Below are 15,407 nucleotides of genomic sequence, written 5' to 3' on the forward strand. Positions count from 1 at the left end.
TGTAAGAGATAGTTTTGCTTGAAAAACTGGGCCTGCATGTGGCTGAGCAGGCACAAGTTGGTTTTTAGAATGGAATGAAGTGGAATAGACTAACGAACTTGAAACTGCAGCCAAGTGCCACCCTTGCAGCAGTAATGTCAGGGGGCAGAAGAGCAGACCTTGAGCTTTGCAGGAAGGCCACAGGCAGGCATCTTTCTGGTTACATATTTATTTGCTTATATATATATATGTATATGCATATCCCTCGTTCACTGAAACAATCCTAAAACAACAGACTAAGGATTTTATGTCTTCTCTAGTGACAATGCCTATTTGAGACTTGATACACATATGCTGGGTCAAGGTCTTTCACTGTCATTTGTTTACAATTTTGTGTCATTTTTTATATATATTTACGTTCCATATGTGCGGTTATAAGTGAAACCATGATTTGTGTTATGTCTCTGTTTCATCCTTTTACCTGCATGTTCCATAGGACTGAAATTCTAGAGTTGTGTAGTATGGAGTGAATCTCTGCTTAATTCTGAGCATCAGGGAAGATGGTTTTAGTTGGCAATGTGTTCTGAATTTGAAGTGTTACCTTTAACATAGTTCAGGTTTTAGAGTTTTCTTAGGCTATTTGAATTGTCACGTTGGTTGTGTGAGCTATTTTGACTAGTTTTGAAACCCGATTTAGGAGAAATGCTTCTCTTGCAAATCTTTTCTGCTGCCCATACTGGCCTCTGGTGGCAGTCTGGGAACTGCGGGGAACAAATGCAAAGCATTTCAAAAATGCGAAGCTCTGTGTAAACAGACATCAAAGGGGAACAAGGCAGAATTTTCAGCTAACTTGTAAGACAAATTAGATGAGCTTTTGGTGTTTGGTTAGTTATGAGGCTTTTGCTTAGATAATCATCAAGCTTCTCACAGTAATTTACAGTGAAATGGAAAGCAAGTAAAGGTAGTAAAGTTTAAAAAAAAACAACCAACCAAAAAACTCCACAACAACAAAACCTACCATTGTCGCTCAAATGTCTAGTATTCTGTGTAATCATAAGCACCAAGTTTTATAATTGTATCCTCAGTAATAAATTTCTAACTCTTACATCCATTTTTTCTTCTTGTTTTATTTTAACAGAGACTAAGCATGGAGGAAGCAAGAATGGAAAGAAAGAAGGCCTCTCTGGAAGCTCATTTTTCACCTGGTTTATGGTAATTGCTTTGCTGGGAGTTTGGACGTCAGTAGCAGTTGTCTGGTTTGAACTTGTAGATTATGAAGAAGTTTTAGGTAAGAATTCTAAATCTCAAGTTTTTTCTCATAATGTTATGATATGCATTAAGTGAATGCCATTTTATGTTTTTAGATAGATGATTTGTCTACTGTAGTGTTTGCAAATTATCTACATGATAAGAATAGGCAGTGTGGTTCAAAATGTATGTTTTAATGCGGAGCACTATTACGGTGTTAAAATGGGATTCTCATAAAAGGGTGTTAACATCCTGTAGGATGTCTTTGTAACATACATACTGTAGTTAATTTGAGAGGTCAGCTAAATATGCAGTTTGAAGTGAAGCTCTCAGAAACTCTCAGCAGTGGTTAAAAGTAGGCAGCTAATGTTAGCTCTGCTCTGATGGGCTGTCATGCCTGTAGGCTCAGTACAGCTGATCAGTCATCCTCTCACGAGGGAGATGTTGAATGACCTCAGTTTTAAGCTTATAGTGGTGATAATTCTATCTCAATATGACAAATTCAAGACAGTACTGTTAATATAATATTTAAGGTTACAAGTTAATATCTCAAATTTCAAGATGTATGTCCATAGGAGCAGCCATTTTCCCTGATGTTGTAGGATTCAATATGCATTTTTGCACTGGTGGCTTTACAAAATTTACAAATCTGTTGGTACATGCTTTTTTTTTGATCTGGACTGATATTTTTTTCAGAAAAAAATCTTCTGGTTTGAAACTTAACTGGGTCTAGTGATGCAAATAATGTTTTTTGTATTTTTACCATGCATGCAGCCAAAGCAAAGGATTTCCGTTATAACTTGTCAGAGGTCCTACAAGGTAGGATATTAGAGAAATAAGCTTGCTTTACAGTCCCTTGGCTGAAAGTTTGATTTACTTTATTATGGTTTTAATTTTTTTTTAAGAATTACTCTTCTTCTGCAATGACATGAAGCTCAGCCATTTCTCATCTCTCTCATTCTTCATGGTTTTGAAGATGATATAATTCTTATTTCTAGAGACTTATATTTTTGCACCAGTCTGCTGTGTTTATCCATAAACAGATATGGCTCCTTTCTAATGGGTTGCTTCAATAAAATGGTGATGAACATATTTTTCTATTCTAGACCCAAGTCTAAATTTTTTCTTCCACAAAACTGTTTTCTAATTTTCTAAGTACCATATTAAGAACTGTATTTCATTTATTGTGATAGCAAGAAAGTTCTGCCTCCATTTAAAGAATGACAAGTGTAGAAAACTGTCAGACTAGAACGACACAAAGTTCTGCAAGCTCTGCAGAGTTTGATCCTGTTAAAAGTTGTGTCTGAATTTTATCAAGCCTATAATTGGATAACTCTCTGCTTAGTTTGGTGGTCCCAGGATGCTTCAAATCCTAGATACCATGCCTTTATGCTGAAAATTCTCTTAATAGAAACGGAGTTCTCCTTTTGCATATACTTAAGGCTGATTGAGCTGCAGTTTCAAAAACAAAAAAGTAAGAAAACTGATTTCTTAGTCTTACATGTAAGGATGGACAACATTTTTGTCTGCATGGAAGGTTATACAATTTTGGTAAAATTTGTGAATGGTTTTCCTTTGTCTGGGAAGTAGGCTGCTTACTTTCTATTAACTTGGCACTAAAAACTATATACCTATATAGCTATCTATTTTCTGAGAATTGAGAATTGCAGAAAGCATGTAATCAGAAAACTAATGGCTATTATTTGACAAATTTTTATTATTTTCCCTCAAACATGTTGAATGTTTCTCATGCACCTAAATTTTCTTCTGAGCAAAGCATGTCCATGTCAAGTACATAATTATGCACTTGCTTTAAATCTACAGGCTGCAAAATCAATGCAGGAAAAAGACAAACTTGTGTTTGGTCTGAAGTGCAGGAAATACAGAAAGAAACTTGAAATATTTGAGTATTTACCAGGAAATATAAAATGTGGTTAAGGATATTACAGCTAGATTGTTAAAAAGCATATGGTAACAACCTAGCATTGGCCGTCAACCATTGCATATTGAACACTGTATTTGACACAAATGGCCAAATCCCTAATTGTCTTTTCTTTCTCTCTTTGCACTTCTAGGCAAGCTTGGGATATATGATGCTGATGGAGATGGAGATTTTGATGTGGAAGATGCTAAAGTATTGCTAGGCAAGTACAAATACAGGTGGAAGAATCTATATAGTTTAGTTAGCATGTTCAAGTTTTGCTTTTTTCTTTTTAAGTCAAAACAATATTTCTGGTTTGTTTGTTTTTTCCTAGTTTGAAAACTTAAGTTGATTTCATTGTGATGAGTTTTTCCTTAATGCAAGTTGTAGGTAATTTTTGTTCTTTTTCTTCTAATGTAGCAATGTTAGTGGAAAGCATTTAATCTTACAGGATGATTTTTAAATTAGGTGGTTGATACTACTGTATTGAATGTTAAAAGATGGTTGTGATTATCAGTAAATTTATCAGATGCAGGAACTAAGATGCTTCTAGAGTGAAAACATTGTTTATGTTAACATGTTAAGCCAGGTCCATTTTAAAATGACTTAGTGTGCCTTCGTATTTCTTAGATGACTATTTGTGTAGTGTATTTTTTGTATTGTCTTTCCTCTATTCTGAATTCTCCACAAGTCTGTTCTTTTTTTTTTTTTTTTACCCTTCAGAAACAGTACATGACATGAATTTTTCTTCTCTGGCGAAACACTGGGTTTAGGCTTCTGTTCCTTGTAATTTGTGAGAATGTCTTTCTGCTCACTGTGTATCTTCAAAGGGAAATTTCAGTCTCTAGACATGCTTTATGATAGTGTTGTTTTCTTGCATCTTTTAAAGCACTGCCTTCTTCAGTTTCAGTCAAGCCTTGGATAGATACTTCTTGCCTACCTGATAGTAGAAATTTTACTTAAGTTTACTTTTCTTTTGATTTCCTTTAGTTAGTTTGTTCAAATTTAAACCTCTGCTGAGCACACAAACCTGTAAAATTAAACAAACGAACAAAGTAATGAACCCCCCAGCATAGTAACTAACAGCTTGAGCAGAGGACAAAATGGCATGTATCAAACTAGTCAAACTTACCAGTAGTACATTAGGATTATATGGTTTGCTATTTCTAATTCATACTCTATAAAAATCAACTTATCATAATTTAATTTTTCCTACTTTTATCTGGAGAAGTAAGCAAATCTTTGGGAGGATGTGTGTTCATTTGTTTAATCCCTTCACGGTTTATAGGAAACCCATGTAATCAACTGAATCAGTTTGCAGTGGTGTGAATGTGAGAGTCACTCCAAAGAATCTCCAGCACTCTTATTGGCTACAGAGCTACAGATTGGGTGTTAATTATAATTGGTGACTAAGATAATACTTGGTATAGTTATAATCCTAATCTTTCTCTGTCTGTAGTGTATAGAAACTGGTTATCCTTTTCTTGATGGTCATATACAGGCAGAAACATTCTGCTGCTTTGTTCCATCTCTGTTTTATGCAGCCTGATATAGCTGGGAGTTCTGCCAGTACATGAAAGTGTTTCTATTCTAAGCTTGTCTTATCATGCATTTAAACCTTGTACTTCAAATGTGACCTTCAAAGGTCACAGATCAAAATTTATTTTTATTATTTTTGAAAAGTTACTTAAAGATAGGATTTAATATAATTTAAATTTGAGAATAATTTTTGCATGATGAAAGAAATCATAAATTTTAAAGTTTTGTGACACTGAGAAAATTATGAATATAAAAATATATTTTTTCCAATAACAAACATGTTATATTATTAACTGAACTTTCCTGTAAGTTACTGTGCTTTTTTACATTCAAAATTTAATACGAAATAAAAATCAGTACCACAATGCAGACTGAATTTTTTTCATTGAGGCAGAAACAGGAAGACTGGATTCAGTCTTGAGGAATTTGTTTTCCAGAATTAAGTCATTGTAGTAAAGGAAATTGAATAGTAAGCCTACTTTCTGAATATTGAGTGCAAAGCTCCTTTTATTTGTGAGGATTTTGTTAGGAAGGCTTATTACTTTCTGGGATTTTTTTCTGGGTCAGACTGCCATAACAGCAAGTGGTTTCTCTGGTACAAAAGAAGTTACTGTAGTTTGGTGTTTAAAGATAGGGATTCATATGCTTTTTTCTCTCCTGTTCTTTAGCTATTACAGCACTAGTATTTTGTATTGAAGTTGTGATATATACAGTGGTTTAATGTTGTTCACTTCCATAACCTTTAGTTTTCACTACAAATTTCAAGATTGAATTTCATATTAATGAAAAAAATAAATATCTTTTAAGTTTAAATTAATTTAATTAACATTTTGAGAAATGCTTCTACCAGCACGAGTTTGTTTTGTATTTCAAATAATGGTTTAGTAGGTGATAATTTAATAATTTTCTGCACTACTTGGCTATACCTAAATAGAATAATTAAAATTTATTATTTTATTTCTTATTTGTATAAGGTAGGGTAGGATCTGTTCTTTATTATTTGTTGGAATCAAAGTGGGTTTCATGATTAGGTTCTCTTGAGGGATTTTTGTAATTTTCAAAAGGATGTGCGAGAAGTGTGTTCTTCCCCTCTTCCCCCACTCCCTGTGTAAGAGAAGTAAAAAACCAAACCACCTACACCCCCTCCAGTCAGCCAACCCCAAGTAATTGTGGACTATTGTAGCATTTGCTTAAAAATTATCTGTGGTGGAAATGCAAACTTGTTGAAGCTAATCTGCCATTATCTTGCAGATTTTATCTTTTTCATAGCAATTTCTGAGGTTCTGTTTACGGACTTCATTCTGGTAATGGGAAGAGAGGCTCTGTAGTCTGCTCCTTTGGGGGCTGCTGTTTGCAGTACTTTGCTTGCCAGTGTTTGTCCGCTCCAATTGTTCTCGGAAGGGAGAGTGCTACACGTCTGACCTTGCTTTAAATCAGTACAGCGAAGCAGTGGCTTTAGTGGTATTACCAAAAAAGTGGCATGTGTAGGGAGGGGTACCAGTGTCTTTGTAATTCTCACTTTGGAGCTAAGCTGTTTCTTTTGTACTTATCTCCCTTTTAACAAGCAACAATATCCTCAGAAATTCTCCTTAAATGCTTGCAGTAGTTAGTACAGTTTTGGAACTGCAGCTAAAGAAAACAATCCCTTTATTGTTCTAGTGCATTTAGTTCAGAGTAATCCAGCAATGCGGAAAATGGCAAAACCCCATCCTTGTGTTATCAGCAGTCAAATGGTAATAAGCAGTAGAACCCAAGTAAAAAATCTTAGTTTCCTCTGGTTCACCTACAGTAGAAAAATATGTTTGCAGGCAGTCACACTGACATTGCACATTCAAAAAATCTATAGTGAGATCATAGGTTAAAAATAATGTTTTTGCACAGTTCAGCTGTTTAGGATAAGTTTCATTCTCTTCCCTATTTCTCTTGTGTTCTACTGTAGCACTTTCAACTATTAAAGGTTGGCTTGTGCTCATTTTCATAAGAAGAGGTGTTTACAGGAGAAGAAAGGCTTTGTCTTGTTAAATGCATGTAGGGAAGTCCAGTGCCCTACTGCTTGTGGTAACTATTGAACGACAAATATTTTGACTCCTTTCTTCACTTGGATTTAAATTGTCATGTTTAGACTTCTCTTGAAATGAAGTAGCTATATCTTTTGAGTTCCTGCTTTAGTGGGGTATGGCTGCTCTGCTTTTGTCATCATTTTCAGATATTTGTTACGATGCTTTTGTGAGCATATCAGTTATTACTTTGAAAAACAGTTCTTCTTGATAATGGGGGTGAATGAAGATAAAAAACAGAGTATTAATGAGTTGGCAGTTTTTCTATACTCTTTCTTAGAAAGCAAGATAAACATACAAAATCCTGTGGTTTTTTCCTTTAACTCGGGCTGAAGTGTTGCCTGAGGGTTTTTTTTTTGGTCTTGTTCTTGGGTTTATTTTGTTAAATTCAAAGGCCATTATCTTCATGTTGGATAATTTTTGCAAAGAATTGTAAAGGAAGGTTTGGGTTTTTTTGGTTTTTTTTTTTTTTTTGACAAAGACTGTAAGACATATTCTTGCAATTTCTGTGGAGTCCTAGTATTTTCAAAGAAAATAATGCTGCTGTACTCCGTTTTACAAGTATAATTGCCCTAAAGTCTTATCTTGACTTTCTGCAATAACAGGGGCATCTATATGATTCTGTACATGTGTACAAAAATGTCTTCTTGAGGTCTTTTGGGAGGAGAGTGTTGGTTTTTTTCTTTTGTTGGATTTTTTTTTTGTTTTTTCCCCATTATGTTTGATATGAGATTCTGACAGACTAGAATGACACAAGTATTAATTCTGTATTTATAACTTAGATTGTACTTTTAGGATTTTTAGATTCAAGTTTCCATTCTTATAGTGAGATTTTGTTCTTCAAGAAATATCCTTACTTCAGTTTATGTCTTTATATCTTGTATTACCCAAATTTTGAAAACAAATTAGAGTAATTGAGTACTGTGCATAAAGTTGTTTATAAAATTTAATTTTTATAGAACTAAGCCATGGAAGAAGTTGGAGAGGGATATTTATAATACCTTGATTGCCTCCTGGATTCAATCTGTCATTTTTAAACCTTTGGGCTGTCCAGTGAAAAGTTAAAGAGAATGGCTGGTCACTCAAGTAGAGGTTCTGGACATCCAGGTACAAGGATGTGGAATATCATGGACTTGGAAATTTCTTCAGAATTATCATTGATAATTTCACTATGTGCTGTAAGAAAAACATGTTGAAATGTGTTAAATGTCTCTGCCATGATTTTCTCTATCTTGATTGTTTCATTAACCTGCATCTAATATTGCTTTTTAATCTGCATGTGCAACACGTTCACTTAATTTTATGTTTCAACAATCTGTCTTCACCTTCAGCTCACTTTTCTGCTTGTCTTTTCAAAACAAATGAAGGTTTGTTCTGGTTAGAAGTGGGGGAAATTCCTCCCTCTGCAGTTTTAAAGCACACCGGTAATTATTGTTGCCTGGTCATTCTCTTGTGCTTTTCCTAGAATGGAAAATATGAAATGTTATCTAGTAACAACTGTAAAACAGTGATTTTAATTAAAAAAAAAAAAACCAAAAAAAAAACCAAAAAAACAAAAAAACAAACCTAGGCAAGACCTCCCCAAAAACAGGAGGGGAAAAAAAGCATAAGCCATGGTTTATTTGCACTTTAGAAATGCCATTTAGATCAGTGGGTCTTGTAATATAAAACAGTAACTTCTAATATTAGGGTCTTTAGCAGTCATGAGGTCACTCTTTGCTGTTCTGGCCTTCTCTGCTTTAGCTCTTTACCTTGCTTTAGATTTTCTATATAACAAAACTTATACCCTGTATTGGCTACCTACTCATTTTTTTCTGGTGTTCTGTATATCCTCAAGTGTGGAAATAATTCCTGAGGATCAAGTGCATCATGTAGAAATCTATCATAGAAGAAAATGTTTGAGAAACTTCTTAAAAAAACCCAAAGAAGCAAACAAACTGCAAACCCAGCAATTAGAATCCTCACTTCTAAGCAAAATCAAAATTCTGCATGGATCAGAATGTTATCCTTAGCAGTGTGTCTGTGAGGGGATTGTTTATATACTCATTTAAATGTTATTCTCGGCCATCAGTTGCAAGCTCTCAAAATTGAACGTAATGGTTTGAAAAATAAAGAAAACAAATTGAGTGATTTTAAAGTAGTAGTACATTACTGATAAAAAAATTGTCTTAAGGTGAATGCTGTGGCAGAAAACCTGAATATAAATGGATTTAGTTTTAGGACTAGAAGGGAAAGAAAAGCTACTGCTACTATTCTGGCATAATATTTTGCATGTTTGTTGCCCAAATTATAGTCTGTATTGGAAAGATTCAACTTTCTTAACATCCATCTATTTTCTAGTTAGCATTCCTGTAAAGACTTCTGTCTGTGACAAGAGGTGTCTTTCACAGATCCTTCTTTTACAGTTTCCTCTTTCCACCTAACTGCTGTCTCTTTTTTCCCCTTCCCTCTCTCTCTCTTTCCTCTATTCTTGTATAGGCCTGACCAAAGATGGCAGTAATGAAAATATTGATTCCCTTGAGGAAGTCCTTAATATTTTAGCAGAGGAAAGCTCTGATTGGTTTTATGGCTTTCTCTCATTTCTCTATGATGTATTGACTCCTTTTGAAATACTAGAAGAAGAAGAGAGCGAAGCTGCAGATGATGTTGATGGTACGTCACAGAATGAAGGGGTTCAGGGAAAAAAGACTTGTGTTATTTTGGATTTACAGAACCAGTGACTGAAAGACTAATTTGATTGGCTTTCGAAAATGTCCATGAAATCATCAACCTTAATATAGCAAGAATTTATGGCATTGAGGGGAGCCTCCCAAATGGACACTCTAAAGATTGAACTAAAGTTAGCCATGCAATACTGTTTCAGTAGTTGAAAGTCTTTCAATAATTTCCCATTTTTGTGACAGGATGGCAAGTATTACACAGGTGTGTAAATATGTAGAATAAAACATGTATCTGTGGTTGTGTAGTTGGTTTCTGTATGTGCTTCAATTTGTGCATTTTATGCACAAAACTTACAAAGCTTAAGTGTAATAATCTCTACTGTTAGCACTATAACATTTGTCTTTCTAGCAAACATTGACTGAAGCATTTTGTAACAGCCTTGAATGTAAAGTATTCTAGCATGACTGCATTTTGTAAATACATATTTTTATGTTAATCCTTGATATAGTCATGACAATGATAATTCTCTTGTGAAATATAATTTTAATAAATAACTTATTTTGTGATTCACTGATTTCTCAGATAGGTTCTTTTTACTTGTTCAAAGAAAAGCACTAATTTATAAGTGCTTGAAAATTCTACAGAAACATTTATTTCTATGTTAGCTACCATCATGTATTCAGAAGCTGCATTGTCATATGGTTTATTCCCACTGATTTGTCTATTTTCAAACTAAATCTTCAGTCTTTTCTTTAATATGACAATCACATCACAAGGGCTGTTCCAGATTTCTTTTAGTTTTTAAGGTGGGCCTTCTGTGGAAGTGGGAAGCTATGATTATGTATTTCTAATGTAATACTGAATATATTAAAGACTAATTGAAAATTAGAATTTAATGTCTTCTATTCCTTGAGAAATTTAAGTATTTAATGTAGTTTTGCAAATTTGAATCTTTTTCTTGTGAAACTGTCTTATGACAGTTGTTCCAAAAATACTTTCCATGTATATGAATTCTGTCTGCTATTATGAAGTTACTGGTATAGAAAGGACAGTATATAATTGTGTCCTGCAGTTTGTATCAGGTATCAAAAGCTGAAATGGAGCTGTCCTTTGAAAACATTAATAATGTACTCAAACAAATTGCTATTAAAATTGTATAAAATTGTTTTTTGTAATGCCTGCTTTGCTTAACTTTGTACTGGTTTCCTATATGAAGTTCAAACACTGGTAGTTGCAGGCTGAAATTTTAACATCTTTTTAAAATAAATAAAATTTAATTTACTTTGACATGCCATTTTTAAAGCAATTTAACATGCCTGTTTGAAAAAACTTCCTCTAGATCATCCAATTCAGGGTACTATATAATCTTTTAAGAGTAATAAAAATGTGCTAGTGTTAAGCAAGTGAAATGCTGTGATGGGCTAATACTGCTATTCAAGGTTTACCAATTAAATAGAGCCATGAGATTATTGGTCGCATTTTCTTACAAATATTTGGAGATTAGGATATAAGAAAGCTAACAAGATATAAATTTAATGGTTTTTAAAATAAGATATACGAAGTGTAAGGCAGAGAAAGTAAATAAAACCCTAAACATTATAAAAATAAATGGTAGTAGATCTAAAATATTACTCAGCAGTTTGTTAGCAAGTGCAAGAAACTTGCAGTGTCTGAGATGTAGGAAATAAGTAAGCTTAGGTTGTTTTGTTTTGAATGAGAATTTTTTACATCTCAATTTTTGAAGAAGATTTGCATTGGAAATAAGAGTTTCATCACTGTTTTGGGCTAATAGTACCTATCAATGTGAATTAAAAAATTGTCATGGAACATTGAATTCTATTGTAGATGCTTCAGTAATGGATCTAGATAGCCAAAAAGAGAGGGGAAACATCTGCTATAAGAATTCTATGTTATGAAGTTTATACAAAATTGTTAAAAAAGGAATTGATAAACTGGAAAATTTTCAAGTGAAATTGAGGTGGATTGCTTGAACCACGAGAAAGCTACAGGCACTGAGATAGGTGGTCATTAAACAGTGAATTTGATTAACATAGGCTGCAGATATGAAAGGCAGGCCAATGGAGTTCTGATTTGATATCATGCAACTTCCTGTTTGGTTTTATTAAGTGTGTAGACATCGGCTCAAAAGTAATTCTAGTGGGAATGAAGAATTTGTCAGGGGAGAAGGGGTGAGGGGTGAATGCAAAGACCTAAGTAAGTATCTTTGTAGGGTAGTGCATTTCTGGAAAATAGTCTTCTCAGAAGTGTTCAGTCTTGCCTGGGGTTGTTCCTGTTGAGTTAACAACTGAACTCTCACCCGTGGTTCTCTCCAGAAGTTTGGGATAGAGGAGTTTGGTTTTCATGTATTCTATTAATTGTTGTGATTACAAGCAGAACTTGGCTAGTAAGGGTGATAATAAGATTTAGTTGAAACTTCAGTTATATCAGCATGGCAGGCTTTCTTTGTTTGTTTTAAAAAAGGCATTTAAAAGCAAAAAACGTTAAGCTGAGTATGATGTGCAGATAAGCAAATAAAACTGAACAGTATCCAGATTTGCTTGTGAGTCCTCACAAATAGTTTAAAATTAGTTGAGGAACTTGAAAACTAGATTTTTAGTTTGATTGTTCATGACTAAAAATACAGTCATTAATTTTTTTAAAGTATTTTTAAAGTGTGAGTTGAAAGCTGTGGCGTTTTGCCTTCTATTATGTTAGGATAATTATTTTAGAGAGCAAGGCTGCTACTTTCTCCTGCACTTTCTGGTTTGAGAATTTAAAACAGGAGAAAATTAGTAGCAAATAATGTTTTTTGTGTGGAAAATATATTGTTTAAGTGATAGGAACTTGCTAGGTTTTATACCTAACAAGGAATGAAACTTTACTGATTTTATATTAAATTGGACATGTGGGTTTCATTAGATACCCTCATATTCATTACAGTTAATTTGTATTAAGTTTTCAGAATGCCAGAAATAAATATCTGTGACTAATACTGTAGTGTTCAAGTTTGTCCAGCGTTTTTAGAAATCTGTGGGCTGTTTTACTTTGTCATTTGTTGGTAAATGATTGATATTTTAATTGCCCGTCTTCAAACAAAATACTGCATTAACCTTCATAGTAAAGCTTTTGCTTGCTTTCTTGTGGTACTAATCAAAATAAATTTATAGGGGTAAAAACCCTTAATATCCATACATCTGAAATGGCTGAAAACTTTCAGAAGCTTTGAACCCCAGATTTCTGTGACCACCTTCAGCAGTATTTAATTTGAAGGTAAAAGTGTGCTATATGGCAGAGAGAAATCACAATGCTCATAATGTATAGAACAACTTTGAATTGAAGAGAATAAAGAATACAGAGATTGTTTGCATATCTGTTAAAATTTTTATTGCAAAAATTTTTTCCAGTATATCCCCCCTTCCCCCTTTAAAATTTTTCTTTATTAGTTAGCATCAGTTGACTGGCTATAGAAGAAATCAAATTTTCATAACTGTTATTGGTATAGGTTGCATTTAGATGGCAGCACAGAAGAAGAATATATTGAAGCATGAGAAAGATTTTAATTTCATTTCATGGTCAGATGGGAGAGGTAAAACTTACCTGTATTGTAAATGTAATTTGGGAGCTGGGGAAAGCTGTTGTGTACAGATCAGTCATTTTGGAGAGATGTGTTACTGTGTTCCCTGTTTGGTTTCCATCAGATAAGCAGCTATCATAATGATGTCACAGTAGCATGAAATACTTTAAGTATTGTCTTTCTCATGGTCAGGATGTATGTCTCAGGATGTATGAGGCTAATAAAGTCAAGATTTACTTGTTGGTTTCCTATATCTGCTCAGACAAGATGCAGCATAAACATCTGTGACTTCAGGGAACAAAAATGCTTCCTACCAAGTGTATCTGATCTGGATTTTTCTTCTGACATTAGGCAGGTAAATAAGCAAGATATATTAAAGCAACGTGTGGAGAAAATACTGAAGTTTGGTGTTTTGTTCTTTGAGGGGTTTTTATGCTAATTGTATGAATTAAAACTCTTTTACTTGAAGAGTTACAGGCTTTGATAAGACAAGCACTCTGAGCTCACTTAAAGGTAAGTGGGTGTTAGCTTTCTGTCAGTAAACTAATTTTGTTTAGCAGATGACACTGTATATCTAAATACATAGCATATTACAAATGCACAATCATAGTAGTAATTATGTGCAGAGCGATATACAAACAATCATGATTTTTTCTGACTTGCAGTTCATCTGGAAAAGGAAAATAAAAAGGAGAGAAAAAATGTTAATTATTTTGGCTTACAGATTTGTATTTCCTCTTTTGGTACTGCAATTTTAACATCTTTCGCTGATTTTTTGTGTGGCTAAGGAGGTTCTTGATGGAACATCATAAATTAGGGCAAGAGTCTGAACACTAATCCTAGTGTTTTAAAACTTGACACTTTATATCCTGTTATCCAGGCTTTGCATAAATTACAGAAGGGTAGCAAGAGCTGTCTGTCAGCTCCTTAGTGCTAACCTGGCCCATGTGCTTTCTGCAGTAAATGCAAAGTAGCCTCTCCCTTTTTCCCATCTAAGTGGATAAACCACCTTAATTAGCTTACATTTGTTTCCTGCTGCTGCAGGTTAAAAGTGTTTATGCAGATAGAGGAGAAATTGACTTAGAGGAAATTTTTCACATGGCAAAGCCTTTTGTCCAGCAAGGTTGTTAAAGTTTTCAGGATTATTAAGTGAATAAAATAGTATTTGAACATGCTAGATTGTTCAATATATTGTTAAATATGAGAATGTTATTTGTCAACATCTGGGAAACTGCTCAAAAACTGAGAGCTTTTTCCCTATTATTTTTGTTTTGCAATGATTATCGTTCTAAATAAAAGTAGTATTTATGTATTTTTCTTCTGATGTTCAAGTTCCAAATCTCTGTTCTCACTTGGGGGCTGTTTGTGGATAATGTTCTTGAAGGTTTTTATGGGGGAAAATAGAGGAGATGACTGGACTTTGTTGCAGAATAAGAATGCTTTGTAATATTCCTGACCTTCAAAAGGTCAGTTAAGATAGCAAACTGGCCACCTTTAAGCACTCTATGAAAATGACCACTTTGAGAGGAGTATTTAATTTTCATAATGATTATTTGAAGGAGTTATTTAAAAAATATTGTAAACCTATCCACCTATGTTAACTTTGAACTCAACTTTTTAATTAACTAACTCTAATAACAGCCATTTCTGACCTTCCATTATATCCACATTTGATGTTATAAATTGTGTATTTTCTTCTTGCATTGCCAGCATTGGACATTTATAATGTGGGATTGAATGGAAAAAAGAAGGAACTTTAAAACTAGCTCAAAACAAGTGTGAAACCACTTAAATTGGACTTTAGAATAAAAGTCCACAAGTTCAACTACATGATTTATAGAATTCTGGACATTTGTTTGTGTGCCCCCGTGCTGTAAGAGCCTAAGTCTTTGATGAATTCCCTTAGATGCCAGATTTTGTCACATTCTCTGGATATTGCTATCTTGGAAAACCAGGTGGTTTGCACCCGTCTTGCTTCAGCATAATTGGGGCTGACAATTAAGACTTCCCTGTGCTGTAGGGATTTCCCCTTGTAGGGGTCATGTCCAAGTAGAAATCAAGATGCAGCAGGATTTCAGCCTTGTGATTATGGCATAATACTAATGTTTTAAAATACATTATTTTACATACCTCTCTTGTGATCAGGTGTTAAAGTTTACATGATTTGTGTAGTTATGTCATGAATTGAAAATCTGCTGAAAACTTTAGTGTTATACATTGCATAAATCGGATTGAAACAAAATTACTACTTGTGTGAATATTTGACAAGTGAAATAACAATAATCAGTAATAAGGTGTTTTGTAATCTTTCAACATAGTGCATATATGTTTATTTTAAAATAATTTGAAATATCTGTATGATATTTTTTGTGTATACTGATACTTGTAAAATTTTATCATTTTCTTTGTCAACACATGCTTTTAAGAG

General features: G+C 33.7%; 1 protein-coding gene across 1 annotated transcript in view; it reads left to right on the top strand.

Moving 5' to 3' along the window:
* The window catches only part of ASPH (aspartate beta-hydroxylase), a 110,820-nt gene that overhangs the window by 15,394 nt on the left and 80,019 nt on the right, over nucleotides 1-15,407 (top strand). Inside the window, exons 2-3 of the mRNA XM_068187976.1 lie at nucleotides 1,118-1,267; nucleotides 3,303-3,371. Coding sequence (XP_068044077.1) covers nucleotides 1,118-1,267; nucleotides 3,303-3,371 — 219 coding nt within the window. The remainder of the gene's footprint in view (nucleotides 1-1,117; nucleotides 1,268-3,302; nucleotides 3,372-15,407) is intronic.

Source organism: Anomalospiza imberbis, chromosome 1, assembly GCF_031753505.1.
Source record: "Anomalospiza imberbis isolate Cuckoo-Finch-1a 21T00152 chromosome 1, ASM3175350v1, whole genome shotgun sequence".
Taxonomy (NCBI): Eukaryota; Metazoa; Chordata; class Aves; order Passeriformes; family Viduidae; genus Anomalospiza; species Anomalospiza imberbis.